The sequence below is a fragment of the Ammospiza caudacuta genome, chromosome 20 (assembly GCF_027887145.1).
Source record: "Ammospiza caudacuta isolate bAmmCau1 chromosome 20, bAmmCau1.pri, whole genome shotgun sequence".
Taxonomy (NCBI): Eukaryota; Metazoa; Chordata; class Aves; order Passeriformes; family Passerellidae; genus Ammospiza; species Ammospiza caudacuta.
In genome coordinates, this window is record NC_080612.1 from 5,403,563 (window position 1) to 5,430,351 (window position 26,789).

The following is a 26,789-nucleotide window of genomic DNA, read 5'->3' on the forward strand; positions in this document are numbered from 1 at the left end:
CATTTCAGCTCTCCCACTGTGGGTGCCTAGGATGGGAGCAAGGGAGGCTTGAGGGAGGTGTCCAGCTGAAGTTCTGGGCAGGGCACCTGCCAAACCCAAACCTTTGACACCTCTACAGGCCAGAGCGCAGCCCCGGGCTGTACCTGCAGAGAGTAACAGGAAAAGCAGCATCTGACAGGCAAAGCTGGGTGATGCCCAAAGTAAACCATCACAAACCATTCCTTTGGGGTGCCTGCTGCAGAGCTGGGGCCCTGCAGTGCTGCTGGAGCAGTGGAGCAGCCCTGTGCACAGCCACACATCTCCATGAACTGCTGAGGAACCCCAGCCTGGCTCTGCCCCGGGGGATGCTGCAGATTTGTGGCAGATTTGTGCTCAGTGCTTGTGCTCCTGCTCTGAGTTTTCAACAATTGCCTTGGGCCGTGATCCAGCGCCGGCGCCTTCCCGGGAAAGCTTGCCAGCTCATAAACCCCTTTTAATCTCTCAAGAAGGTCCTTTGTGCAGCCTTTTGTCAACACGGCCTGTCCGATTGCTATAGCTACGGCCTCTTTGCTGCTGGACACACCTGTTTGTTTTTCCAGCTCCTTTCTGTTGCACTCATATTTCTCTGCCACCCAAATAAAAATCCTGAGAAAAGCCCTGCCCTGCTCCTGTGCTGGACTCACCGTTGCCAATGAAGGAAACTCCTTGCTCCCCTGGGATCAGTTTTATGCAGGCAGTGGGTTCAAAGCAGTCTGCTCAGCCACCCCTTAGTATGGATTTGTTTTCTGGTTATTGCCCTTAAAATTACTGTATGGAGCAGGGCTGGGGATGGTGTTTGCAGCCAGGTGAAGCCGACTTCTTGGAAGGGATCAGGAATGATGATGACCCCATGGCCCCTCAGCAGAGATTTTGCAGATACACCATGGGGGTTTTCTCATTGAATGCTTCTCATGCATAAAACTCCCCCAAATCAGTGCTTTTGGGAGATCAACCTCGTGTGTCCACTTGGGCAGCTGGAAATGCCCCAGCTCCTGGGCTCAGCACAGTGTGGAGAAAGGCTTTTCCTCCGAAGGAATCTGCTTTCCCTGGCACCAGGAGCCTTCCCAAGGGTTTGCACTGCCTTCTAGAGACATTTGAAAAAGGAAAACATCCCACATTCATGATCTGTGGTTGTCGTGCTCCCAGAAAAAAAACACCCAGAGACGGAAACCACCCAGGGGAAGTTGTCCTTCATTTGCAAGGTGTTTTTCCTGCACCAGGTTTGGATGGTGGTGGGTTTCAAGAGCAATTCTGTGAGCAAAGAGTGCTCATGGTGACCTTTGTGGGGTGAGTCAATCACAGGAACCCTGTTTTTATCTTGCCATGTTTCATTTCTACCCCTTCAGATGCAGCTGAGGTTTGATCCCATCTCTAACACAGCAGGATCCTCTCTCTGCCTCCCTCCCTGCTCCTTGGCAAGGCTGAGTCCCACTCACTGCAGCTGAGTCACCGGGAACACTGGGATCACTGGGATCCTGGGACACCTCAGGGATCACCAGGACACCTCTGGTGTTGGGGAAGATGAAACAGGGAAGCCTTTTAAATATGATTGTCTGGCAAAAGATTTTGAGAATATGGAATCTGTAAGCGAGATTGAAATGAAAGCAAGCTTTGAGATACCTCAGTTACTGAACAACTGGAAAACAATGGTGTGGCCAGCTGAAGGTGATCCCCTTTTGATGGAACAACACCCTCTGCTTGCAGACAGCTCCAAGGGTCAGAGCAGACCCTACAGCTTGGCAGAAGGGGCCCAAAGAGGAGTTTTTAGTGTTTAAAATGTAACACAGTATGGTAATGTAATGATTCTTATAGGCTGGATGTAAATGCTATAGGATTTGTATATTGTACTAGATTGGATAGTGAGAATTAGAGTATTCAGCACAGAAGGAGATTTATGGTATTGTAATGGGAACCTCACTCTCTCATCCTCTTTACCACACTCTTGCCTTCTCTGTCTTTACTTCTCTCAGTCCTGCTCTGAGCTGTGTTTGGCAGCTCCCAGCAGGGCCCTGCCCCCAGGCCCTGTGCAATAAACCCCAAATTCCAAGCCCTGGTTTCAGAGATCTCTTTCTCTCTGTCCATCCCCACTGTCCTGCCCCCTGAAGCTCCCACACTCTGGGATCCCAGGACACCTCCAGGACACTCCAGAGCCAGGCAGAGCCAGCCTGCCCAGGCTGCAGCCTTAACCTTGGCCCCAACTCTTCCTCCTGGCACCCCAAGTGCTGCTGACAAGAGCAGGGGGATGCCCAAATCCACCCAAGCACACACACCTGGTGTTGGTGGGAAGGAGGGGCTGGGGCAAGGGGCAGTTCCGGGATCTGGCCTCACTTTTGTGTAGCAGAATAATTAAATGAGACCTTTGTACTTCACCCAAATGTTATTGCTCTTTATTGTCGCCCTCCCTTGGCACAGCTTCTAAATATTTAATGTGTTGGAAATTGAATTTCTGATTAATGGGAGGTATGTGGTGCGTGGGTTATGGTTTTAAAAGGGAAAAATGGCCTTTAATGCTCTTTAATAAAACGAGACTGGGTTTGGCAACATCACTGAGCCTTTGCACCTCGTCTGCCCCTGTGCTGGGCAGTCCCCAAGCAGGCTCTGACCCTGGCACTGTGTTCCAGCTGGAATTCAGGATATCCCATGAGTCACATCCCCCATCCCAGCTCTGCTGCAGTTTGCAGTGATGCTGCACATCTGGAGCACAGACACAGCTGGGCAGCTGCTCCAGGAGGGACAGAGCAGGAAGGGGAACAGCTGGAGGATTTCAGGGATGTCCTGGCTCTCCCCCTGCTCACTGTCCCACCAGCAGACAAAGCCAAGCTGGAGTTGGGTGGAAAATGAGCATTTTCAGGAGAAATGGGTCACACACAGCTGGATGTTCTGTAACCCTGAGGGCTGCAGGGAGCTGTGTGTGGTGTCAGCTGCCCTGAGCACGCTCCCATTTGTCTTGGAGGAAGGAAAACATCCAGTTTTGATATTTAAGATTTCCAGCAGTGGAAAATTCACAGCAGCCCCGGGCTGGGGAGCCAGGCGCTAATTGGCGGAACTTGTAGGAAGAGTGTCCCTCCAGCTCTTTTCCACTGGAAAATCCAAAACCTCTCTCCAACTGTTGATTCCTTGTAAAAACTAAAGCAAAACATGCTGGGTGGGGAAGTAGGGGTTAGGGAAGATGTTGAAAGTGTTGGAGCAGCTCTTTTCACTCCGTCAGTACAAATATTTACATTTTTTTTATTGTAAAGTTACTCTTGTTTGGAAATAATTTGTTTTATTTTGCACTCTGCTACCAGCTTTGACAAATCACAAAGAAAACAAAGTGACTTTGCAGAAATATGATGTTTTGGCTAAAGAAGAACAACTGGTTTTATTCCCTAATTTTTCCTGGGAACATTGACATTTTGGGGCCTTTTCCAGCTTGGAAATTTCAGAGCAGGCTCTTGTCCCTGTTTCTCCAGCTGTATCATGGAATAATAATTCTTGAAGGGTTAATAAATCTTATAATAATTTTTTAATCCATCCTGTACTGCCTGGTTCTGGGGACTGGAGCCATCTGCCACTTCCTGTTGCTGTGCTCAAACCCACCCAGAGCATCTGCTGCTCCCACCAGAGGCACTGCTGGGATTGAGTAAATCAATTAGAGATAATTAACACAGAGTGCTGCAGGTCACACCTCCAGATCATGCAAATAGCATTTGAAAAGAAAATCTTCTCCCTTTGCAAACCCATCTCTGGCTGGGTGAGCACAGGTGTGTTTTCTCCCTCCAGGTGTGGGAATGGCTCCAGGTGATTTCCATGTCCTGGGGGGGATGGAGAGGTTCAGGTAATTAGTGCTGGGAATAAAACCACAGCTAATGAGGCTGGGGAGGGCAGGGGAATTACATCCCTGCCCATGGTGGGAGAAGCAGGTAAGAGGGAAGGGCTGGGAGAGGTCCTGGGAAGGCTCCAGGCTCAGAAGTTTCTCTTCATTGACCTTGTGGCATCAGATCATGGCCACATCCAGCCTTGTCTTGGGGTTTTCCTTTGGGATTTAGGACTCTTGGAAGCACTGCTGTCCCCAGCGCTCTTCTGTGGGGTGGAACAAGGTGAGCACAAACACTTTGCTCCCCACAGTTGGTGCCACCACAAGTGTCCCCACCACAAGGCTCCAGAGTCACAGTGCTTGTCATCCCTTTCCTTCTTAAAATCTTTTTTAATCCTGCACAGTCAAACCCCTCCAACCCCATCCCCAATCCCAACCTCTCTGCTGCTGCTCTTGGAGCCTCCTGTGATGCCTGCTGGCACCTGAGGGTGTGGAGAGGCTCCATCCCTTCCATCCTGCAGGAGCTCCATCCCATTCCCACCAGGAGCTTTGCTGCAGGGCTTGGGGGGGGGGGGTGCCAGCCCCTCCCCAGCAGTGGGAGCCTCCCCTGGGGCTGTGCTGGGAGCAGCTGATGTTGAGGTGCTGGGCCCATGGCACGGTGAGCAATAAACACAGCTGGGAGTGCTGGCCAGGGCTGTCCTCTGTCCCATCCATGCTCCTGATGACATCCCAGGCTCCCAGCTCATTGCTCACCCAGGGCTGGGGGTGTGCTGTGGTGGACTGTGGGACAAACACCTCGAGTTTTCTGCTGGAAACTTCCCCTTTTTGTGCCACCATGCCCTGTGCAGCAGTGGGGGGAATCGGGCCAGGCTTGCAGGAGCAGGGGGCTGGTTCAGGTGTGGCAGCAGGACTGAGCCAGGGTGGAAAGGAGGCAGTCCCTCCTCTAAAGCCTTTGCAGGGTGCTGGCAGCCCTGGTGCTGTGTGACATCCTGCCCAGCTGGGTGTGCAGCATTTCCTGTGTGAGACCTTCCTCTGCTCCCAGCAGGGCCAGAATCACCTCCCACCCTGCAGCTCCTGCTCTCAGCTCTCCGGGTGAGCAGCTCTGCAGGTCCCTGCTCCAGCCTCTCTGCTGTGCCCCCCTTGTCACTATAGGACATAAAAGAACACAAATACACACTGCTGTTCTCAAGGTGAAGGAAAAAGAGAAGTTTATTTTCTGACTCCAATATTTATAGTTTTCCAAGAGTGACAGTGGATTGGAGGGTGACAGTGCCACCTCTCCAATGACACTAGACAGACCAACAGTCCATCAAATTTCTCTTCCTCCATAAAGGAATGCAAAACAATGAGTTATTTACAGAAAGTGTGTGAGAAAGTTCATTACAAGAATGTCAACATCAGAAGGCTTAGAAAATCTTTAAAAACCAGGGTGACACCCCCTGAGTGCTGTGAGACACCCTGGCATGAGCTGGGTACCAGTGCAGGACAATGGGCCCCCTCTCCAGCCCTGTTTTTGGGGTTCTCCAGGGATTTGGCTCAGCAAAGCCTGGGGGAGGCTGGTGGGGGTCCCTGCTGAGCCTTGGCAGTGCTGGGGGGTCGTGGCTCCCCCAGGGCCCCGTGGTGCTGCCTGTTCCCTGCTCTCCTCTGGCACATCCTCTCGCTCGATTGCTTCCTTCCTCCCATCCCCTTTTTCCAGTGCTGCTGCTGCTGTCTCCTGTCCCAGCAGCTGTTTTATAGCACTGGCTATTTTGACTACTCAGTTAACTATTTATCCAGATGGAGCAGCTCTGCTGTCATGGGCCTGGCATGTTTTTTCCATACACAAATTCTGTGTCAGAGCGGAGGCGACAAATCCCAAGGATCCCTGAGAGGTGTCCTGGGTGTTTGCTTTGGCCACCTTCATCACCCCCAGCTCCCAGCCCTTCTTCAGCCCCTCTCACACGAAATTTTGGGGGTTTTGTCCTCCCTATCCCTGCTCTTTCCCTCACACAGGTCCCACCATTGGACCTTGCCCTGGCCCAGCTGCAGTAAGGAACTGGCTGCCTTTATTTTCCTAGCACTTCATTTTAATCAAATGCAAATCCCCAAGGCTTTGCAAAGCTGGTGCCCTGTGCAGATATCAATTGCTGTGCCTGGGGAAGCTCTTTGCTGCCCTGGAAGGACTCCCTGACCCTGCTGGGAGGGGTGGCCCCATGGCCATTGCTGGCTCTGCCCAGCACTGGGGGTCCCCAGCCCCCAGTGAGGGAGCTCAGGGAGGATTTTGTGACCTGTGCATCCCCACAAAGGCTTCCCTGGGGTTTGAATCTGGGTCTCTGCAGCCCCAGTTAGGGCACAAACACTGCAGAGCTCAGCAGATATGCTGCTTTTTCTCCTTTTCCTGTTGTTTTATGGGGACTCCTGGCTTGCAGCTGCTTTTTGTGGTGCTGTGATCACCTCTGCAGCCCTCCCAGCTCCCCATCTCCACCAGGAATGGGACACAGCTTCATCTAAACACCTCCTTGAGCAAATTCCTCAGAGGATTTTCACCTCCATCCCACCCTCCAGCTGGGCTGAGGATTCCCCAGGAGCCCAACCTGTGGCAGATCCCAGCAGAGCTGAGGGTGCTCTCACCCCTGTGATCCCCTGGAACATCACAGAGGCCCTGCTTGGCTGCTCAGAAGCATTTGCATTGAAAATCCCAACTTTGAAATGCAAAAAGTGATGTGATGGAAGCAATTGCAGCAGGCAGTTTGCAGAAAAGCCTAAATATTTATTTAGAAACATTGTGTTTTTCCTCTGCTCTTGAAATTCATATTTATTTCCTTTGCTCCATCCTGGGCTGGGCACAAGCAAAGGCTGTAACAGCTTAGCCATGCTAGAGGGGACCTTTCTCACCATCTTACAGCAAAACTAGCTAAAATTCAGAAAACCATTCCAAAACTCTCTCCTGCAACATTTCTTTTTGTCCCAGCCCTTTTCTGAGCAGAGAGGCTGAAGTTTCCAAGCACGGTTGTCACTCGGTGCGTGAAAGGAAAGTTGGCACCTCCCCAGCCCATTGTCACAGCCCCTTATGAAACTCAAGGATTTCAGCTACATTTCCTCCCTGCTGACCTTATCGAGGTTCTGCATGTTTGTTTCTGGCATTTCTTCATGCACTTGCAGGGTGCAAAACACCCAAGGCACCGGGTACCTCACCCCGAGGTGCCCCCAGCCCATTGGAGGGAGGCATTGCCTGGGTGAGGGGATTTTAATGAAGATAAATTACTCCCAGCACAGTTTATTTAGTAAATTCCCTGTTGTTCTGTCTGTGGGTTGTCAGCCAAGGTTTCTGAGGGGCTGGAGCTGATTTGTAGCTGATGGTTGGTGCCTGAAGGCGCCTTGGGGTGCATCAAAGGGATTTTGAGTCTCCCATCCCCTTCACAGGGCTGGGATTTCTGGCAAGAATGTGTCCATGAGGGGCTGAGTGATGTAAGAGTCAAATCAGGTCAAAAATGTTTATTTTCAGCCTGTGCTGGTTGCAGGACATGCTGCCACCCTCGGCTGCTGCCAGCTGTGCCCAGAGCAGGAGGGAGCAGCCCTGCAGTGTTTGTGTGACACACAAGGGCAGCCCTGGCCTGCAGCCACCCAGCAGCAGCACCAGGGTGTGTGTTGGGCTTCCTCCATCCAGCTGCCTGGCCAGGGAGATAAGAGTGGGGCAGGAAGTGTCTGACTCCATGCTGGGATGGAGGAGCCTTGGCTGGGGCTGGAGGGCAGCTCCTGAGTCCCTCAGCAGTGTGGGGATAACCCTGGGGTTGGTTTAATGCTTCTTCTGTGAGGTCCCACACTGGGAACAGTCCCAGTGTGGCTATGGGGGGTTGGAGGATTCAGGAGGTGGGGCAGCACTGCCAACATCTGTGACAGTGTTCACAGGGGTCTTATGTTAAAGGAAGAAGGCTTGATGTATTATTTTCTCATATATATTACATTAAAACTATACTAAAAGAATAGAAGAAGAGGTTTCATCTCAGAAGGCTAGCTAAGCTAAGAATAGAAAGAGCAAGAATGATAACAAAGGCAGCTGTCCCAGACTCTCTGTCCGAGCCAGCTGACTGTGATTGGCCATTGATTAGAAACAACCACATGAGACCAATCACAGATGCACCTGTTGCATTCCACAGCAGCAGATAATCAATGTTTACATTTTGTTCCTGAGGCCTCCCAGCTTCTCAGGAGGAAAAAATCCTAAGGAAAGGATTTTCATAAAAAGATGTCTGTGACAAACATCCCCATCCTGCAGCCACACAACCATCCTGGCTGGGAGCCTGCAGTGACACAAGGGTGGGCACAAGCACCCCAGGGTCAGCTCCACACTCACCCCAGAGAGGCAAGCTGGAGGAGGTAAGGGTGAATGAGTTCAGACTGGAAAAGGGGAGATTTAGATTGGGTATTTGGAATAAATTGTTCCCTGTGAGGGTGGTGAGGCCCCAGCACAGGGTGTCCAGAGAAGCTGTGGTTGCCCTGGAAGTGTCCAAGGCCAGGCTGGATGGGACTTGGAGCAGCCTGGGATAGTGGAAGGTGCTCCACACTTGGAAGGGAGAGCTGGAATGAGTTGATATTTAAGGTGCATTCCAACCCAGCTCATTCCAGGACTGAGTGAAGCCTCCCCATGTCCCAGGGGAATGCAGCAGGCACAGGAACAGGGACACCTCCATCTGCTCAGCATCCACTCATCACTGTCAGAGCCAATCTGCCTGAGCAAAAGGAGCTCCTTGCATGCTGTGCATGAGTATCCAGAGATCTGCTGGATGTGGGGCACAGAAAACCCCTCTGCCCCAGTGACTGTGCCAGAGCAGGGTCCTGCACCCTCCCCTGAGCTGGGAGCTGCACCCAGCATTGAGGGTTGTGCTGGGCTCTGCTTTGCCAACAGCAATCAGCAAACAGCCCTGCCAAGGGTGCATGAGGAGCGTTCCATCCTGGCTCCAAAAAAGCAAATCCACCCAAAGCTATCTTCACAAACCGAGCCTGAAATGCAGGAAGAATTCCCCTCTGCCATCTGTGCGTGCCCTGTCCCGTGCTGGGGATAATTGCTCCATCCTCCAGCAGGCTGCTCCTGGTGAGACTCGGTGTTCAGGGACTGTGAGTGCTGCCACAGCCACCAGGTGCTCCTGCTGCTGTTCCTGGGCTTTGGGAGGGCAGGCAGGGACTGGGATCACTCACTGGGGCTGCAAAACAGCTCTTGCAAAGAGACCCTGGTGTTCTATAGAATCCCAGGCTGGAAGGAACCTTAGGGATCATCTGGTCCAACCTTTCTTGGCAGAAGCACAGTCTAGACGAGATGGCCCAGCACCACATCCAGCCAATTCTAAAGAGTCCAATGCTGGGGAAACCACCACATCCCTGGGGAAATTATTCCAATGGCTGATTGTTCTCATTGTGAAAAATGTTCCTCTTGTCTCCAACTGGAATCTCCCCAGGAATAACTTGTACCCAGTGCAGGGTGTGATTTTTTCCTAAAGGGTTCTTGCACACAAGCTTTTCCTGGAGGGAGGAAAAAAAAATAATCACAGTAAAAAGAAAATAATTGGAGTAACAAAATGGGGGTGCACATAGGGCTGAGCATCAGCAAGCCCAGCAGCAGCTCTGTATCCTCTGCTGTTTTTAATGCAGTGAAAATGGGAGAGAGCGAAGGTTTGGCTGAGCACAGCCAGAATGATCCCAGCTGTGCCTGGGATTGGGTCTGTGCTGAGCTCCAGGAGAGGGACCCGACTCAACCAGTCCCTAGCAGACCATTTAGGAGTTTTATTTCTTTATGGGTGATTAATGGCAGTGTTTCATTTCTAATGGAAGGAAATGGGGAGGAAATGGTTTCTTGCCTTCATTTGTCAGGGGTTTGTTTAAAAGGGCGCTCGCCTTCCCTGGAAATAGGTCAGGGTTGTGTATTTTCAGGGATGAGGAGCTGCTCAGGCTGAGGCTGGGTGTCAGATGTGTGCATGATGGAGGACTCAAGGCTTTCCTGTGTGAGGCTGTTCCCTCTCCTTCCTCAGCCCTGTGCCAGGGACATCCTGAGTCCTGGTGGTGGAACCAGAGGGGTGCAGGGTCCCAGCTGAAGCAGCCCCTGGTGCACAGAGGATCAGCAGCTCATGGAGTGGAAGATCAGCAGTTCATGGAATGGGAAATGGATTTTCCTGGGCTCTGCTGCAGGCAGCCTGAGCTGAGTAAGGAGGGTGCATCAGCCCTGGGAGCTGCGTGCCTCCCTGAGAGGTTCTGGAGCAGGTGGTCATAGAATCACAGATTTCTGGATTTCTGTAGGCTGGAAAAGCCCTCTGAGATCACAGGGTCCAACTGTTCCCCCACCACTGACCATCTCTCCAAGTGTCACATCTACAAGGCTTCTAAACCCCTCCAGGGCTGGTGACTCCACCACTGCCCTGGGCAGCTGTGCCAGGGCTGGACAACCCTTTGGGTGAGGATATTTTACTAATATCCAACTCAAACCTCCCCAGGCACAACCAGAGGCTGTTTTCTCTTGTCTGTCCCTGTTCTCTGGAAGCAGAGCCTGACCACCTGTCAAGGAACTGTGGGGTCCCCCCTGAGCCTCCTTTTGTCCTTCAGCTGTTCCTCATCAAACCTATGCTCCAGACTCTTCCCCAGCTCCACTGCCCCTCTTGGGCACAGAAATTCATTGGGCACAGAGCTTTCAAAGGAAAAATCTTGGTTTGGAGTGGAGTGAATGGACTGCCCACAACTCCCCATGAAAAACAGGGATGAAGAGGCACCACTGTGCCAGCCCCATGGGCAGAGGATGGCAAAGCCACTGTCCCATGTCCTTGCTGCTGCCAGAAAAGCTGAGATGGAGTCACTGCTCTGGACCCTCTGCCTTGTGCCATGACCTGGCCACAGGGTGGGATGCAGTGGGGAGGTGCAGAAGGGTTTAACATCCCTCATTGCTGCCCTGGCACTGTGCTCAGTGTGGCACTGGGGAGAATTTCAGAGGTAAATAAGAATGTCTGGTGTTTTATAAATGCCAGTTTCTGTCAGTTTGTGCACTGAGGTTGAGATGTTTCCATGGGTTCAGAGCCCAGGGCTGAGCAAACCCAAGGCACTGGGTCCCTTGGGGTGACTCTTGCCACCATCCCAAGCCCCTCAGGGGACACACTTCGATGTGCTGGAGACTTACAGGAGCTAAAAGTGTTAATTGTGACAGTGTTCACAGGGATCTTAGGATGAGGGTAGAGATGAGGATCTGACTCCATGTTTCAGAAGGATGATTTATTTTTTTATGATATATATTACATTAAAACTATACAAAAAGAATAGAAGAAAGGATTTCATCAGAAGGCTAGCTAAGAATAGAAAAAGAAGGAATTATAACAAAGGCTCTGTCTGAGCCAGCTGACTGTGATTGGCCATTAATTAGAAACAACCACATGAGACCAATCACAGATGCACCTGTTGCATTCTACAGCAGCAGATAATCAATGTTTACAGTTTGTTCCTGAGGCCTCTCAGCTTCTCAGGAGGAAAAATCCTAAGGAAAGGATTTTTCATAAAAGATGTCTCTGACATTAATAATAATCTGAGCCATTAAAAAAAATAATTTGTGCACTGAAAGGACTCAGCCTTTGGAAGAGTCACCCATGTTCCTCTCCAGCTCCACCATTGCTGGTGGCCATCCTTCCCCAGCCCTGCTGTGGGCTCTCAGCCTGGCTAGGCAGCCTGAGCCCAGAAATCCCAGCAGCAATGACATGGTTGGGTGCATTTTCATCGCTGCAGGCTGAGCAGAGCCGGTGACACACGGTGGGGCTGGCACTGGAGCTGCTGTGGTGCCATCTGCAGAGAGCCGCTCCCACGCTCCCGCAGATCCCATTCCCTGAGCTCTGTGCTTGCCCAGGGTTCAGGGTGCTCCTGCTGGGCTCCACAGGGCCTGGCCAGGAGCCCAGGGTGGTCCCAGACCACCTCATCCCCATGGGGATGCTCTTTGCACCCCTCTGAGATGGATGCAGAGCTGTCACACCCCATCCCTTTCCTTGGCACACATTCTGAGCACAGGCTCCTTCCAGGCATCCCTCCCTCCCCAGCAGCACTTCCAGCAGCAAATGTTCTTGTGATTTTTCTTATTTGATTTGATTTTTTTTAAGAAATCTTTTTATCCCAGGCTGTTTCTGATGTAGGAGACAAGGGCTGAGCTCTGCTCCATCTTCAGAGGAATGCAGCTGGGTGCCTTGTAAACCCTCCCAGTCTTTATACACCTGGGGATTCTTGTGTTTTAAATGTCAGTTTGGCTCTTTGTATTTCACTTAAAGTGCATTTGGGGACTCAGGAGCTTGTGGGATCAGGTTGACTGAGGGGAGAGAGCTTCAGATTTCACAGGGAAGCTGGAAAACAGGCACGTGTCATTTCACAGGGGGAGAGGAAGGAAGCCAACCACACTGCATCCCACCAGTGCCAGGAGATGCCCTGCGTGCTCCCTCCTCCAGAGCTGGCAATTCAGACCTCAAACAAAAACTCACCCAAACCTTGTTTTGAAAGAAATGCTGGGTTCTAAATATATGCATCCTGGGGTTTACATTTGGAGAGCACTTGCTGCATGTCTACAGCTTGAAGCTTGGAGTGTAAAAATAGCACGAGAGCCAAGATTGGTGTGAGAGACTCCAGGAGGAGAGGCAGGCACAGCACATGCCAGCTCACATGGAACCACTTGTCCCCACACAGGGGGCACAGCCCACCCCTGAAATGCTGTGGGGCTGCTGATCCTGCACTGGGGGCTGAGGAAAAGGGGACACAAGGGGTAGAGAAGAAGATAGAGGGTATTATTATATTTTTTTAATTTTTGTATTTGGTCTTATTGTAGTAGGTTATATTTTTTTTTGTTTAAGTTATTGGGGTTTTTAAAATGTAGTTTTTATGTTATGGGAAAAATTGGTTTAATTTATGGTTATGTAAGAAAAGTCTAGTTAAAGGGTTTTTTTAATGTAGGATTTTTTAATGTATATTTAGCACATGCTATTAAATTTTAAGGTGGTATAAGTATATAGTTTTTTTTTTTTCTTTTTCTCTCTCTCCTGGGAGAGAGAACCAGCTGAGAGGGGTGAATGCAGCAGAGAGAGATGTGGTGGTGTTCGCAGGGGTCCCAGGATGAGGGAAGAGATGAGAATCTTGACTCCATGTTTCAGAAGGCTGATTTATTATTTTATGATACATATTATATTAAAAGAAAATGTAATATTGAAAGAAAATTATATATTAGAACTATACTAAAAGAATAGAAGAAAGGATTTCATCAGAAGCCTGGCAAGGAATAGAAAAACAATGATAATAAAATCTTGTGACTGACCAGAGAGTCCAAGACAGCTGGGCTGTGATTGGCCATTAATTAAAAACAACCACATGAGACCAATCACAGATGCACCTGTTGCATTCCACAGCAGCAGATAATTATTGTTTACATTTCATTTCTGAGGCCTCTCAGCTTCTCAGGAGAAAAATCCTGGCAAAAGGATTTTTCATAAAACATGTCAGTGACAAGAGGAGGTTGGGGTGAGGAGAGCTGTGTTTGATCACTGCGGTCACACTCGGTCACTGCAGCACCACTGGCACAAGGTGAGCCTGGAATTGCTGCCTGCTGCCAGGAAGGGAAGCTGGGCCAGCCAAGGGAGGATTTCCCTGCCTCTGGTAGGGCTGCTTGTGCTTAGTGCACAGTGAGGACTTGCAGACACTATAAATAATCATCTAGACCAAAACCACGCCAGGCTGATGGCCCTCGAGCAGGCAGCCCTATAAAAAGTCAGCCCTGAAGGAGCCTGTTCTCCTTTGAAAGTGACTTTTCTCATTCCCCAGTGCAGGAGCAATGCTGGTCATAGCCACTGCACTGCTTTTCTGCTTTTCCTGCCGTTCCTCTTCACAGCTTTGCCCAGGAATATCTCATCTTTGGGAGATGAGCTATACCAAGGGGCTCACCTTTTTCCCTCGAGGTTTATGTTCCTCCACGTTCCTGGACCCAGCACAGCCATGAATTTATGGGCAGCATTTCCTACAGCCAGCACTGGAATCAGAGGCCATCCCCTGGCACTAATGACACCCCAAACCCCATTGTGTTTGGCTTTTTTCAGAGGCCATCCCCTGGCATTAATGACACCCCAAACCCCATTGTGTTTGGCTTTTTCCAGAGGCCATTCCCTGGCATTAATGCCATCCCCAACACTGTTGTGTTTGCCTTTCCCACCCCAGCATGGCCTGTGCCAGCAGCAGAGCCACTCAGCAGCCTCAGGCCTGTGGGGATTGGGGTTGAGTAGGAGCAGGGCCATGCCAGGGTGATGGAGAAGGTGTTGCTGGCACTGGGTGTTTCTGAGCGTGGGAGAAAGCCCTGGCTGGCTCTGTTTGCCCTGGCAGTGCCCGCTCAGCCCCGGCCTTTCCAAGAGGGGACATTTTCCACAGGAGCCGGGAGAAGCCTCCGTGTCCATGCCAGGGCTGAGTCAGCCTCGTCATGAGGGAAGGAGTGTATGTATGTGTGTGTGGGGGGAATTAAACAGTCAATCATGCTTTCAGCAAGCCTGAAATCATCTGTGATAGTTTTATTTCCAGATTCCCGGCTCCAGTTTTTGTGGGAAGGTTGTTCCCGGTGTGCCGGCCGCGGTGACGCCATGCTGAGGGCAGCCCTGGCACACTGGGCCTGGGGGTGGTGAGCAAAGCCTGGCACCATCCCATCCATCCATCCCAGAGCTCCCCTCATCCCTGCCCCACAAGCTGAGGACTGGGGGCAAATTTCAGCAGTGAATTTGCTTTTCAGCTCCTCGATGGCCCAGGGGAAGGTGGGCACATCCTCTTCTTGGCTGGCAGCTCTTCCCTCTCCCCCATGGACACCTCAAGGGCTGTGGCACCTCAGAGGCCCCCTTGGAGCCACCTGCCAGGGCAGAGAATGGTGTGCAAGTGAGAACACTGCTTTGGGAGAAGCTGGGAACACAAGGAGCCTGCTGGGATGGAGCCTCTGCGCTCAGGTGAGGAGAGCGAGGTGAGCAATAACTTATAAAAGAGCACACAAAATAAATAAAAGCAAGTAAGTGGTCCTTGGTTTCAGAAGGATGAGATGGGGCATTTCCTCCTAGAGAAGCTGCCCTATCCCTGGAAGTGTCCATGACCAGGTTTGATGGGGTTTGGAGCAACCTGGTCTAGTGGAAAGTGTCCATGCCCATGGCAGGGAATTGGAATTAAATGGCCTTTAAGGTCCCTTCTAACCCAAATCATTCCATGATTCTCTGATCTTGGGAATGTATTTTCCCCCAAAGCCTCAGTCCCTTCAGCAATGTAAAGAGGAGAATTTCAAAAGGTTGGGTTTTTTGGGTTGGTTTCTTTATTTTTTTGCCTACTTGGTCCCTGGTTTCTGGCCAGAGGCACAGCCTGAACCCGCCAGGCCCAAGCCCAGCAAGAACAACTAAAGCAATTTGATTTGGAGGGATGTTCATGAACGATGCTTGGAGCTGGGAAATCACCACCAATTCCTCAATCTGGAAGGAAAAAATGGTGGGAAAAAAAGCTTTACATCTCCCATAAAATCCTTGGTGTGAACAGCAGTCCACAGCGATTCCAGGCTCACAATCCAAACTGAAGCTGAGCAATCACACACATATTTTTTTCCTTGTGGAGCCAAAAGCAGTTCCTGTCAGGCTATATATTTGCTCTATGATTAATATAGGAGATTTTTTTTTTCAAGGAAGAGAGATGGAGAAGCTGACAGCAGCATGTGAAGTATTTGGCAAAGAGTGTTTCTTATGTTGGGTGTAGGTAGCACTGGATGTATTTGCAAGCTATAAATAGATCCATACTTACAGACCTCCCTCACATATTGTTTCCACTTCTTTTGCAGGCTACCTGCAAAACACAGCCACCCTCTGAAGCTGTAAATTCAGCCATTACACTGACTGACAGCCCATCCTCCAAAGTTTTCATGCAAAACACCTTTGTGTTTGCTGGGGAATGCTGCAGGGATATGGCCCATGTGTTTTGGGTATCAGTGCACCCAGAGGAATAAGGTGTTCTGGAGCTGCAGCAGTGTGTTGGGTAATTCATGGCAAATTTTCAGATGGTTGAGAAATTTTCTTGGTGTGGGTGTCAAATTGGGGTGGTGGTGACTTGGCTTCTCCTTTCAAGATGAAAATACAGTAAAAATTTTGATGAAGGGAGCTACAATAAAAAAAAAAAACACTTTTGTTTTCTTCCCTCCATTCCAAACAATCCTATACTTTTCATCATTTGGGATTCCTCTCCTCCTTATATACAGCAAAATCTTTAAAGGAAAGAATTCCCCTTTTTTTTTCCCTTAAGAAGTGCTGGAACAAGATCCTGGGACTTTTGAGGGGGAAAAAAATGCTGCTGCCTTTTATTTCTCCCTGCTTTTTCCAGCTTGATTGCTCAGCCAAACCAGTCCCTTTTCCTCCCAGTTGCATTTTTTTTGGCTACAAACGCATCCTCACAATCACTGCTGTGTTTTCCCAACCCTCCTCCTGAGCCATCCATCCTAACACTGCACAGAAATGTGCTGGGTTGCCTTGTTTTTTGTCTCTTGAGGGCTTCCCTGCCTCGGAGCCGAGGGCTGGTGCAGGTTTATCTGGTTTCCCTTTGTTCAGCACTAAGGAAAGAGGAAGGAAAGGCGCTGCTGCCCGCCTGCTGCTCGGGTAAAAATAGCAGGGCTGGGGCTCCAGCCTCGCTGCAGGGCCCTTCCCTGAGGCCCTGCTGCACACAGGGCACAAGTGACACCTTTGGGCACATTGCTGGTGGCTCAGAGGCAGCCAGGAGCCTGGAGGATGACAGGATCCCCATTGCTGTGCATGGAGTTTGTTTTCCATCCTAGTGACACATGCAGGGGTCCCTCCTCAGTGTCAGGGTGTGACAGCCTTGGTGGGATCTCTGCAGCTGGAGCATCCTGACTCCTTCTCTCCTATGCACAGGGCCTGGCTCTCCAGTGGCTCTTTATTTTTAATATTTTTTTTCAATTTGAAATTACTTTTTTAAACTTTTCTTTTAAAAAAATCTTGTTATTTTAATTTTTCTTTTAAAATATTTTGAAGTTTGGTTTTTAAATTAGGTATTTTTAAATTTTACTTCATTATTATTATTATTATTATGCTGTGCAGGGCAGCCCCAGGTGTCAGCAGTGTGACCCTGGTGCTTAAAATTATATAATAATAATAATAATAATAATAATAATAATAATAATAATAATAATAATAATAATAATAATAATAATAATAATAATAATAATATGCTGTGCAGAGCAGCTCAGGTGTCAGCAGTGTGACCCTGGTGACTTGCAGAGGAGCAGGAGATGGGTGCAGGGCATGGGACAAGCTCCTCTCCTGTGCTCAGTGTGGGCAGCCAATCTCCTGGGAAATGCAGGAAGGACTCACAGTCAGAAAACCCCTGTTTCCCCTTTTCCCTTTCTTCAGTCTTAAAAAGAAGCTGTGTGGTAAAATCCCAGCCCATTATCCCTTGCAGTGTGTTGGGTGCTGATGCTGCCTCCTGCCAGCCCCAGGGTGAGGAGGGATGAGGTTGGTTTGCTCCCCTGGTTACATCCCCATATCCTGTGGGCATTTTTGGCCTCAAAGCCACTGTGGTGTTTGTCCCCTGGCAAGGGACAGGAGCAGCTGGAGGGGTCAGTGATATCCTGGCTGTGACATCCTGCAGTTCCTGCAGGGCACAGTGCTGAGGATGTGGAAGAGAGAGGCAAACGCTGGTGGTGCTGGTCCAGGGCCAAGCAAGTCGCCGGCCCTCACCCTCCCCTTGGTGAACATCACATCTCCATGGAGAGCAAGAATCATTCCTTCTGCCGGCTGGAAACCAGACCTTTTTCCATTTTTGGCTTCTGCTTTTGCTGGAAGGAAACATGGAGTGAAATTTTGCCCACAGGGAGAGGGCTGAATCAACCACCTCAAGCATGAACCCAGCCCCAGGTGGGTGAGGGACCCTTGGAGCTTCCTGGGACCCTCCTGTTGTGTTGTTTTCTCTGTTTCCTAAACTCCAGCAAAATCTCAGGAATGACACACCACAAAGGCACTTTTTTTCTTTTTCCAGGAGGCATTTTGCATCAGGGAAAAACCCACTTGAGTGTCAGAGGGAGTGTTGTGGTGTTCTCCCTTTAATGGATATTAATGTATTTTCCTGCCTTTGAAAGGAATTGGAATACAGTTAAAAAAAAATAATATAATAATGGGCCAATACTGGTCTGGATTGATACACAGAGGCTCCTAAGTGTGCCGCTGGAGGAAAATGCCAGGGAATTTGGAAACACCACAGGATCCAAGCTCAAATCTAGTTTGGGCAGCCATTCCTGACATGCCCCAGATGGAGCATTGCACTTGGGCAAGCCCCACTTCCAGCTAAATTGTGAACAGGACATGGAAGAAAAGCTTAACATGTGCTTAAGAGCTGCTGCTGTAAAAGTCTGACACTTTGGTGAATCCTCATTTTCAGAGCCATCTGCAGCAGGATCAGAGTGTGACGGTGTTCACAGGGGTTCTTGGATTGGGGAAGAGATGAGGATCTGACTCCATGTTTCAGAAGGCTTGATTTATTATTTTATGATATATATTAAAACTATACTAAAAGGACAGAAGAAAAAGATCTCAGCAGAAGGCTAGCTAAGCTAACAATAAAAAGGAATGATAAAGGTTTGTGGCTTGGACAGAGAGTCTGAGCCAGCTGACTGTGATTGGCCATTAATTAGAAACAACCATATGAGACCAATCACAGATGCACCTGTTGCATTCCACAGCAGCAGATAATCATTGTTTACATTTTGTTCCTGAGGCCTCCAGCTTCTCAGGAGAAAAGATCCTAAGGAAAGGATTTTTCATGAAAAGATATCTGCGACAATCACAGCTGGAAAAGAGGGAGACTGCCCTGTGCAGCCACGGCCTCCCACAGAAAAACATTATCCAGACAGACTGTTCCTCCTCATTGTCCCTAGATGTACCACCTGTGCTGGCCAGGTGCTCCCAGGATGTCCCTGTGTGTCATCCATGGCCTGAGGTGGGCTCTGCAGAGCTGGCACTGGTGCCCCTGTGCTGCACATCCACACCATCCCTGCATCCTGTGCTGCAGATCTGCACCATCCCCTGCACCCTGGTGGGATGCACGACAGGCCTGCTGCTTCCCTGCCACCTGCAGTGGCTGCATTGGTGCTCCAAAAAGCCAAATCCTGGTAAACCACACTCCCACACTACCCTAAGTTGCACAGGGCAGCACAGTATGCACAGCCAAGGGAATACACTTCCAGGAAGGGTGGGAACACCAAAACTCCAGCCTTGAGCATCCTGGTGGTGAGGATTGATGTTTGAGCCCTCAGGGAGCAGGATTGACCCACAGCTGCTGCCAGTCCTGGTCAGGGGATTAGAAATAAACCCCTAAGCCTGGCTCTGAAAGGTCAGCTGGCGTGTAACATTTAGAAAAGCCTCTAACTGTTATTTCAAGGAGTATTATTTTTTTTTTCTCCATAGGAAAAGCAAATATCTAAGCTGCTGCAGGGGGAAAAAAAGGGAAAAAAAACAGTTGTTCCTGACTCGCCCTTGTGGATGGGGATTTGCTGTCTGTGAACTGGGGTATGCAGTGAGTGAGAGCCTGGAGCAGAATGACAAATGGCAGTGGCACTGTCACCTCTAATTAATTAATTAATTAATACCTCTGTGTGTGACGGCCCTGGGGCCAGGGGAGGGTGTGGGAACACGACAAGGGGCAGCTGCTCATCACCCGGGCTGATTTAGGAAGGTGAGAGGTGTTAATGAAAGAGATTTACACCTCCTGGTGTCACATCCCCTGCTTGGTTTGGGTTGGTGAACCCTGGATTTGCTCTCCTTGGGCTCTCAGCTGCTCTCCTGGGAGCCACCACCATGGGTGTGCATTTGTGGTGACCTCGGGGGTGGCAGTGACATCCCTGGAAAGGTGGGAAGGGCACATCCAAGGCTGGCTCCTGCTGCTTCTGACGCCCTCTGCACTGAGATGAACTTCACAGAATTCAGAGAATCACAGAATGACCAGGTTGGAAGAGACCTTCAAGGTCATCGAGTCCAACCCATGCCCTAAACACCCCAACTAAACCCTGGCACCCAGTGCCTCATCCAGGCTTTGTTACACACACCCAAGTATGGGGACTCCACCACCTCCCTGGGCAGAACATTCCAATATTTTATGACCTCCTTCTGTGAAAAACTTCTTCCTGATATCCAACCTGTATTTCCCCTGGCACAGCTTGAGACTGTGTCCTTGACCTGAGCAAGGTGGGGAGCTGTGGATGCTGAACCAGGTTGGTGTAGGAACAGAGAGGATGGAATAAAAGCTCTGTGCTTTCTGTGACTGCTGCTGGCAGTGCCAACAGCTGCAGAGTGTCAGAACCCAGGACATTGCTCTGACTGCCCTGGAGGACTCGAGACCCTGGCAGGGGGCTCAGACACCTTGGCACGGAGTCAAAAACACCTGTGCCTTTGATTTTAGCCCATGGAAACAATTACCAGCTTTGTGTGAGGAGTTACAAGCCACAAGAGTTTGAGTAGAATGATAGTGAATTAATCACAGGATGGAAATGTAGAATTTTGGGGTTCTTAGAATGGGGATTCAAGAGGCAAGATGGAGGAATCTGGGCATGTCCTGTCCTTCTTCTCCTTCTTGTCTTCCATCTTCTGCTGTGATGGTGGCACTTTTGGATTGGTTTAGAGTAGGGACAGACTGTCTAACATAGGTGATAGGTATTGGAAAATTATTGTAAGTAAAGTACAGGTAGTTTTTAGTATAAAAAGATAACACTGCCCTGAGGGTGTCAGTGTGCCACAGACTGACCTGCTGGACAGGATTTGGTGGGTTGGAGAAAGAATGTTATAGATAAGAAAAAATAAACAACCTTGAGAACCAGAGCTGAGGAATCCTGTCTTCTTCTTTGGTCTCAGGGCTGGGAAAACTTTCTAACTTCCAACAGCTTGGGGTCATCCCAACACAGAGCCCACGTCACGGGAGCGCCGGGATCCATCACAGCTGAGCCCCACCAGAGCCTGGAGCTTCTCACCAGCACACAGCCTGCTCCCTCAGCCTTTCCAGCACACTGAATATTTTCCCCATCTCAGAGGAACAAAGTGGAGACAAAAGATTAATCTTCCACGGATTGTAAAACCCTGGGAGCGAGGGTGGTGGCGTCGGTTCAGCGCCGCTGGCTGCCCCGGCAGGCTCCAGCCATCCCTGCCCTCAGCCCAGCCAGGCAGCAAACCCACGGCTCTGGGGAGAATTACTCCTCATTTTCTTATGGAAAACCAAGATTAAAACCAAAACTGCCTGTAGACTTCCATGTCTTGTACAGAGCTCAGTCAGCCCTGGCTGGGTCCTGCTCTTCCTCCCACACCGCAGCCACAGCAAAAAAAAAAAAAAAAAAAAACAAAAAAAAAAACACAAACACAAAAAAACTCCTCAGTAGCCTGGGAGGTGTTAAATCCATTCTTTTCATCTTTTTATAGCTCTCTTAAGCGTGTTTACCTCCCAAAGCTTTTACCGTGGTGGAAGCCAAGGTAAATAAGGAGGTTTGCCCTTTGTGTCAGGGCTGACCCAGTACAGAGGGAATCCCCCACACCTGGGGGGTGCCAGGGATGGAGCCCAGGTCCCCCCACAGCCCAGTGTGTCTGTGGACCCTTCCCTTGCAGTATTGAGTGTTTTCAGTCCATTTTCCCTCACTGACTAATTTACAGCTCCAATTGCTAATGGTTTTCATTGATTGCTTAATTATAGGTGGGGTGGATGGTGCTGGTGTTAGCAGGGCTGCCAGATGTTCCCTTTGTAACTCTCATCTCAGCCTCTCCCAGCCTTGCCAAACTTTCACCTTGGCAGCTGGGACATCATCCTTGTGCTCTCTTCCAGTTCTAGGACTGGCATCATCCCATGAAACTGGGAGAAGCAGGAGCAACAGCTTGATGGGACACTGCTGGGCTGGGAGAATGTGACAAAAGGGTCAGGAGACACTGGGAAGAGCAGTGAAGGTCTCCATGCACAGTCACACAGCCTGAGCTGTGTCTTTGTTCTTGGTCTGCACAATGAGCACTAAACCAGACCTTCACCCTCTGGTGTGCAGGTGAGGCAGTTTGTGGTGTAGGGCCTCGTCTAAATCATGTCCAGGAGGACACCAAGAACCCTCTTTCCCAAGGCCTTGCCCCAAGGGCAGCATGTTTGCCCTGAAATAGGCTAAGCTGTCTGTTAGGAGCTCCCAGACAGGCTGCAGGCTGGGGATGGGGAGTCCCTGCTCTGGGAGCAGCCCCCAGGTTTTGGGGGTGATCTATTGCATCAGGACCTCTGTGCCCCTGGTCAAGAGCACATCATGTGTTAATGTTTTCACATCACATCAATTCTTCCCAGGCACCTGGTGGAAATCACTCTAATGAGGACAGGCTGAGGGAACTGAGCCTGTTCAGCCTCAAGAAGAGGCGGCAGAGAGGGGACCTCACCCATGTCTGTCAGTGTCTGAAGGGGGGATGTCAACAAGATGGACCAGGCTCTTCCCAGCAGTGCCAAGAAATAGGACAAGAGGTAATGGACAGAAACTGATGCCCAGGAAGTTCTACCTCAACATGAGGAAGAACTTCTTTCATTTACATTGACCCAGCACTGAACTATATGCCCAGAGAGGGTGTGGAGTCTCCCTCAGTGGAGATATTCCAGAGCCCTCTGGACACACTCTGTGCCATTGCTCTGGGATGACCCTGCTGGAGCAGGAAGGTTGGACCAGATGAGTTGCTGTGGTCTTTTCCATCCTGGGATTCTGTGAACCACCCAGCCCCATGAGCCAGGCAGCTCTGGGGCAGACTCTGGCCAAGGGCAGCACTATTGCCTGGGAGGCTCAGCAGCAGGAACAGCACTTTTCCTCCTAAAACACTCCTGAGAGGCAGAGGAAGATGACGGGTGAGCTGTGCTCCTTGCAGGAGGAGCTGTGACATGCTGGGTTGAGCTCTGGAGCACCCTCTGCCTCCCACGCCTCAGCTGTGGTGAACCAAAAAAATAAGTTTATCAAACTTGAAAAGGGAACCTGCGTTGCTTCAGGACTCCACTCCAGTGGAAGCTGCAAGACATTTTTCTAGAAATGAATTTACATAGAAATAAATTAGCCAGAGCTCCTCCCTGAGATATCTGCTGTCCCTTCCTCATGCTGGCTGCTGTCTCTGCCTGGGGCATGTTTGTGTAGAATTGGGTTTGTCACCCTCTCAGCTGGAGAGCAGTGCCAGTCACCATCAACTGCAGGCTACTTCCAGCAACAGTGGGGAAACTGGAAGTACCTGAAAAGTCAGGAGTTGGTGTTCACATGGGGAGAGTCACTGAGAGCAGGTTTGAGCCGGGTCATGGACAAACTGCTGGAGTGGGGGAGCTGGATCAGGTGCACTACATCAAAATGTCCTGCAGGTGTGGTGGTGGTGGTGGTGACCCTTAGCTGGGTTGTAGAGTGGATTTTTGGAGCAACCCTTCTTTTCCATGTCAGGGTAACTTGTCATGGTGGTCTCTGCTGCATGGGGGAGCTGCTAAAAAGAGTCATTTTGTTGCTGGAAGAGGTCATTTAAGTAGACCGTGACAAAGAGGGATGCAAAGCCCTTGTGGGCTGCAACTGGAGCTCTGGCCCACCATGGCAGGAAGGGGACAGGGAACCTGGCTGAACAGGGAGTGAGACAGGTTGAAAAATTCTTGCAAAACCATAAGAGGATAAACCCATTCCTCAAACAGGGATGCTGTGCCTTGTGTGTGGGGACAAGCAGCACTGAGGAGTGTGGAGTGTGGGACGTCCCAGCCTGTCTGGGACATGCACAGTGCTCCGGTGGTACCACACAGGAGGTCCCTGGATCCTTCCTCTGTCTCCCTGCAGTGACAATTTCCATCTCACATTTCCAAGGACAAAGGCAGCCCAGCATAGCTGCCTCTCTCTGGACACAGTGGCAGCAGTGTCAGTGGTTTCCACCGGTGTCAGGCAGGGATTTGTAATTCCAGGGCTCCCGCTGCTATCACACAGTGATAACCCAGATCCCACCAAAGGCAGTGGGCATGGAACTGCTGAGCTTCCAGCAGAGGGGATGGGGCATGCTCAGCTTCCAGCTGGAAGTAGGGTGCTGGAGGGGACCCAGGGACCATCACTCTTAGGCAGCTCCCTTAGACCCCACAGCTGAGCTTCACCCATGCAGCATTCCCACCTCCTTCTATTGCTCCTGATATTTTTAATATTATTTTTGTGATGGAAACTTTACTTCTCCTCTTAACTACTTAAGACACAGCTATTTCCTCTGGACTGCTTCCACTGCCCACAAACCTGCCCACTTCTCAGCCTGGAAATCTGACAGAACACCAACAGGCTGAGAGAGCTGGGCTGCACAGCCTGGAGAAGGGAAGGCTCAGGGGAGACCCTGGAGCCCTGTCCAGTGCCTAAAGGGGCTCCAAGAGAGCTGGAGAGGGACTGGGAACAAGGGCCTGGACTGGCAGGACATGGAGGAATTGCTTTAAGCGGAAGGAGGGGAGATTTAGATTAGATATCAGGAGAAAATTGTTCCTTGTGAGGGTGGGGAGCCCTGGCACAGGTGCTCAGAGCAGGTGTGGCTGCCCCGGGATCCCTGACAGCGTAAGTTAGATGGGGCTTGGAGCAGCCTGGGACAGCGGAAGGTGTCCCTGCCATGGCAGGGGTGGCACTGGATGTCCTTTAACGTCCCTTCCAGCCCCTGCCCCGGGCAGCAGCGGGCACGGAGCCGCAGCGCGGGGGTCCGGCGGTGCCGGGGCTGCCGAGGGGGCGGCGCTGGCCCCGGGGGAGGCGGGGACGGAGCGGGACGGAGCCGTTCGGAGCCGTTGGGAGCGGGGCGGTGCCGGGGCGGGCCCGGCGCCGGGCGGGCGGGCGGAGAGGTGCCGAGGGAGGCATCGCCGTGCGAGCGGCGCCCCGTGTGCCTCCTGCGGCCCCGGCCAGCAGCCCCGGGCCGGGGCATGGAGGCGGCGCACAGCATCCCCGTGCTCGACGTGCTCCGCCGCTTCGGGGTCAGCGAGAGCTGCGGCCTCAGCCCCGAGCAGGTCCGCCGCAACCGGGAGAAGTACGGCCCCAATGGTCAGTGCGGAGCGACGGGATCAGTGCGGGGGATGCGGGGCGGGCGTGGGACGGGGCAGGGATAACGGGACACCGGCAACGGGATACCGACATCCCGGCTGGGACCCGACCGGGATGGGATGGGGACTGGGACTGAGACCGAGACCGGGATCCTCTCCGCCGGGATCAGGATGGGTACCGGGATCCTCCCCGCCGGGATGGGGTTGTGGATCGGGATTCTCTCTACCGGGATGGGGATGGGTACCGGGATCCTCCCCGCCGGGATGGGGTTGCGGATCTGGACCGAGATCCTCCCCGCCGGTCCCGGCAGGGTCCGGGGTGCTGCCCCGGAGCATCCTCCCGGCCCCGGCTGTGCGGGGATCGCTGGGGATGTGCCGCGGGACACCTGTTGATCAGGGCAATGTTTACCGGCTATAATTGAAGGCTAATTGCCGCGGGTTCGAGCGGCCAGGAACGTCGGCAATTAGCGGGGTGTTAATTTCGCTGGCGGAGTGACAGAGAGCGGGGAGGGACAGCGATATCTCGTTACCAGGAAGGAAAGAGGGGAAGGTCTCGTTGCCTGCGGGTGACCGAGGGAAGCCCCAGAAGAGCCGTCAGAGGTGTCCTGGGGGGATCTCTCTCGCCCCCGCCGCAGCCCTGCCTGTGGGTGCTGTGGGACAGGGAGCGGTGGTGGGGACAATGTCCGTGTGTGTCCCGCCCTGCCGGTGTCACACTCACCCGGGGAACCCTCTGCGGGCACCTGGGCGTCTTCACGGCACTGAGAAGGGGAATCTGTAAACGTTTTGAAAGTGCTCAGTGTGCCCAGGAAGGGCTGGCTGGGGTGTCCGCACCTACCCAGGTAATTTGAGGGTGGCTTTGTTCAGGCTGTGCCCGAGCTGGGTCCTTAACTCTGCATAGGAAACAGGAGGGTTGGGGTGGTGTGCTCCGGTGCTTTGGGGCAGTGAGTCCCTTCTCAAACTTCTGCAGGAGATCAGAGTGTAAACTCTCCCCTGCGTTAGAGCTTGTTGCATCTGCTTTTTGCTTGATCCTCACGGATGAGGCTTAGGGAAGCCCGAGTAGATGCTGGCAGCATTGCTGTGTGCATTTCTGTCTGTTAGGTGGGATCAGAGGGCTGTGGCTCCTCCAGCCCTGTGAGCAGCTGAGCTGTGCTGAGCTGTGCTGAGCTGTGCTCAGGGCCCCCCATCCATCCCAGCAGTGCTCCCTGTCCCAGGCAGCTCCAGCTCTGTTCCCTGGGCCAGCATGGTCAGGGCTGCCCTTGGGAGCTCTTGCCATGGAGCGCCTGCACGAGCTGCAAGCAATGGAGCATCACACCTGCTCCTGCTGGGCTTCATTTTGGAGAAGGGCAGCTGGGGCCCTGTCTGGTTAACTGGGAGGAGCCCCTCTGCTTTGGGGGCTGAAGGCAAAATACATCCTTAATGCAAAGTACATCCTAAATGCAAAATACATCCTAATCAAACAGGTGGCTGCTCTGATCTCAGGGTATAATTGCAGCCAGTCTCTGGCCCACAGGAGCAGGCTGAGGGGTGGCCTGTGCTGTGCAGCAGGGTGCCACCATGGGCATCACCATGGTGGGGCTCCTGGTGGCTTTGTCCCTGTGCTGTTTGCCCAAGTGAATCACCATCCCTGAGTCAGGCACGTTGGCTGCTCGGTGGTGGCACCGGGCTCTGCCTTGACAAAGGGAGCTCAGAGCTGTGACGTAGGTGCAGAGCAGAGGGTTAGTGGTGGTAATTAGTTTGCCTTTAATTTTTTTTTTCTTTTTGCTTCCTCCTCTTGCAAGCTGTGGCTCTGTGCTCTCCTCATGTAGCAGTTTTGTTTCCCATGCACCCCAGCTTTGGTTTCTCACGGGCTGTTGGCTCACAGGAGCTGCTGACTTTGGGGTGTCCTGTGCCTCTCACCCCCCAAGCCCAGCTCTGCTGCTCCTGTGCTGCACAGCCT

General features: G+C 51.5%; 1 protein-coding gene across 3 annotated transcripts in view; it reads left to right on the top strand.

Moving 5' to 3' along the window:
• Nucleotides 1–24,655: 24,655 nt before the first annotated feature.
• The window catches only part of ATP2A3 (ATPase sarcoplasmic/endoplasmic reticulum Ca2+ transporting 3), a 63,366-nt gene continuing 61,232 nt past the window's right edge, over nt 24,656–26,789 (top strand). For 2 of the 3 annotated variants that reach the window (XM_058818052.1, XM_058818053.1), the window contains exon 1: nt 24,656–24,854. In XM_058818052.1, coding sequence (XP_058674035.1) covers nt 24,737–24,854 — 118 coding nt within the window. In that variant the 5' untranslated portion in view covers nt 24,656–24,736. Of the gene's footprint in view, nt 24,855–25,489; nt 25,693–26,789 lie in introns of those variants that run through there. The other variant, XM_058818055.1, reaches the window with a different exon arrangement.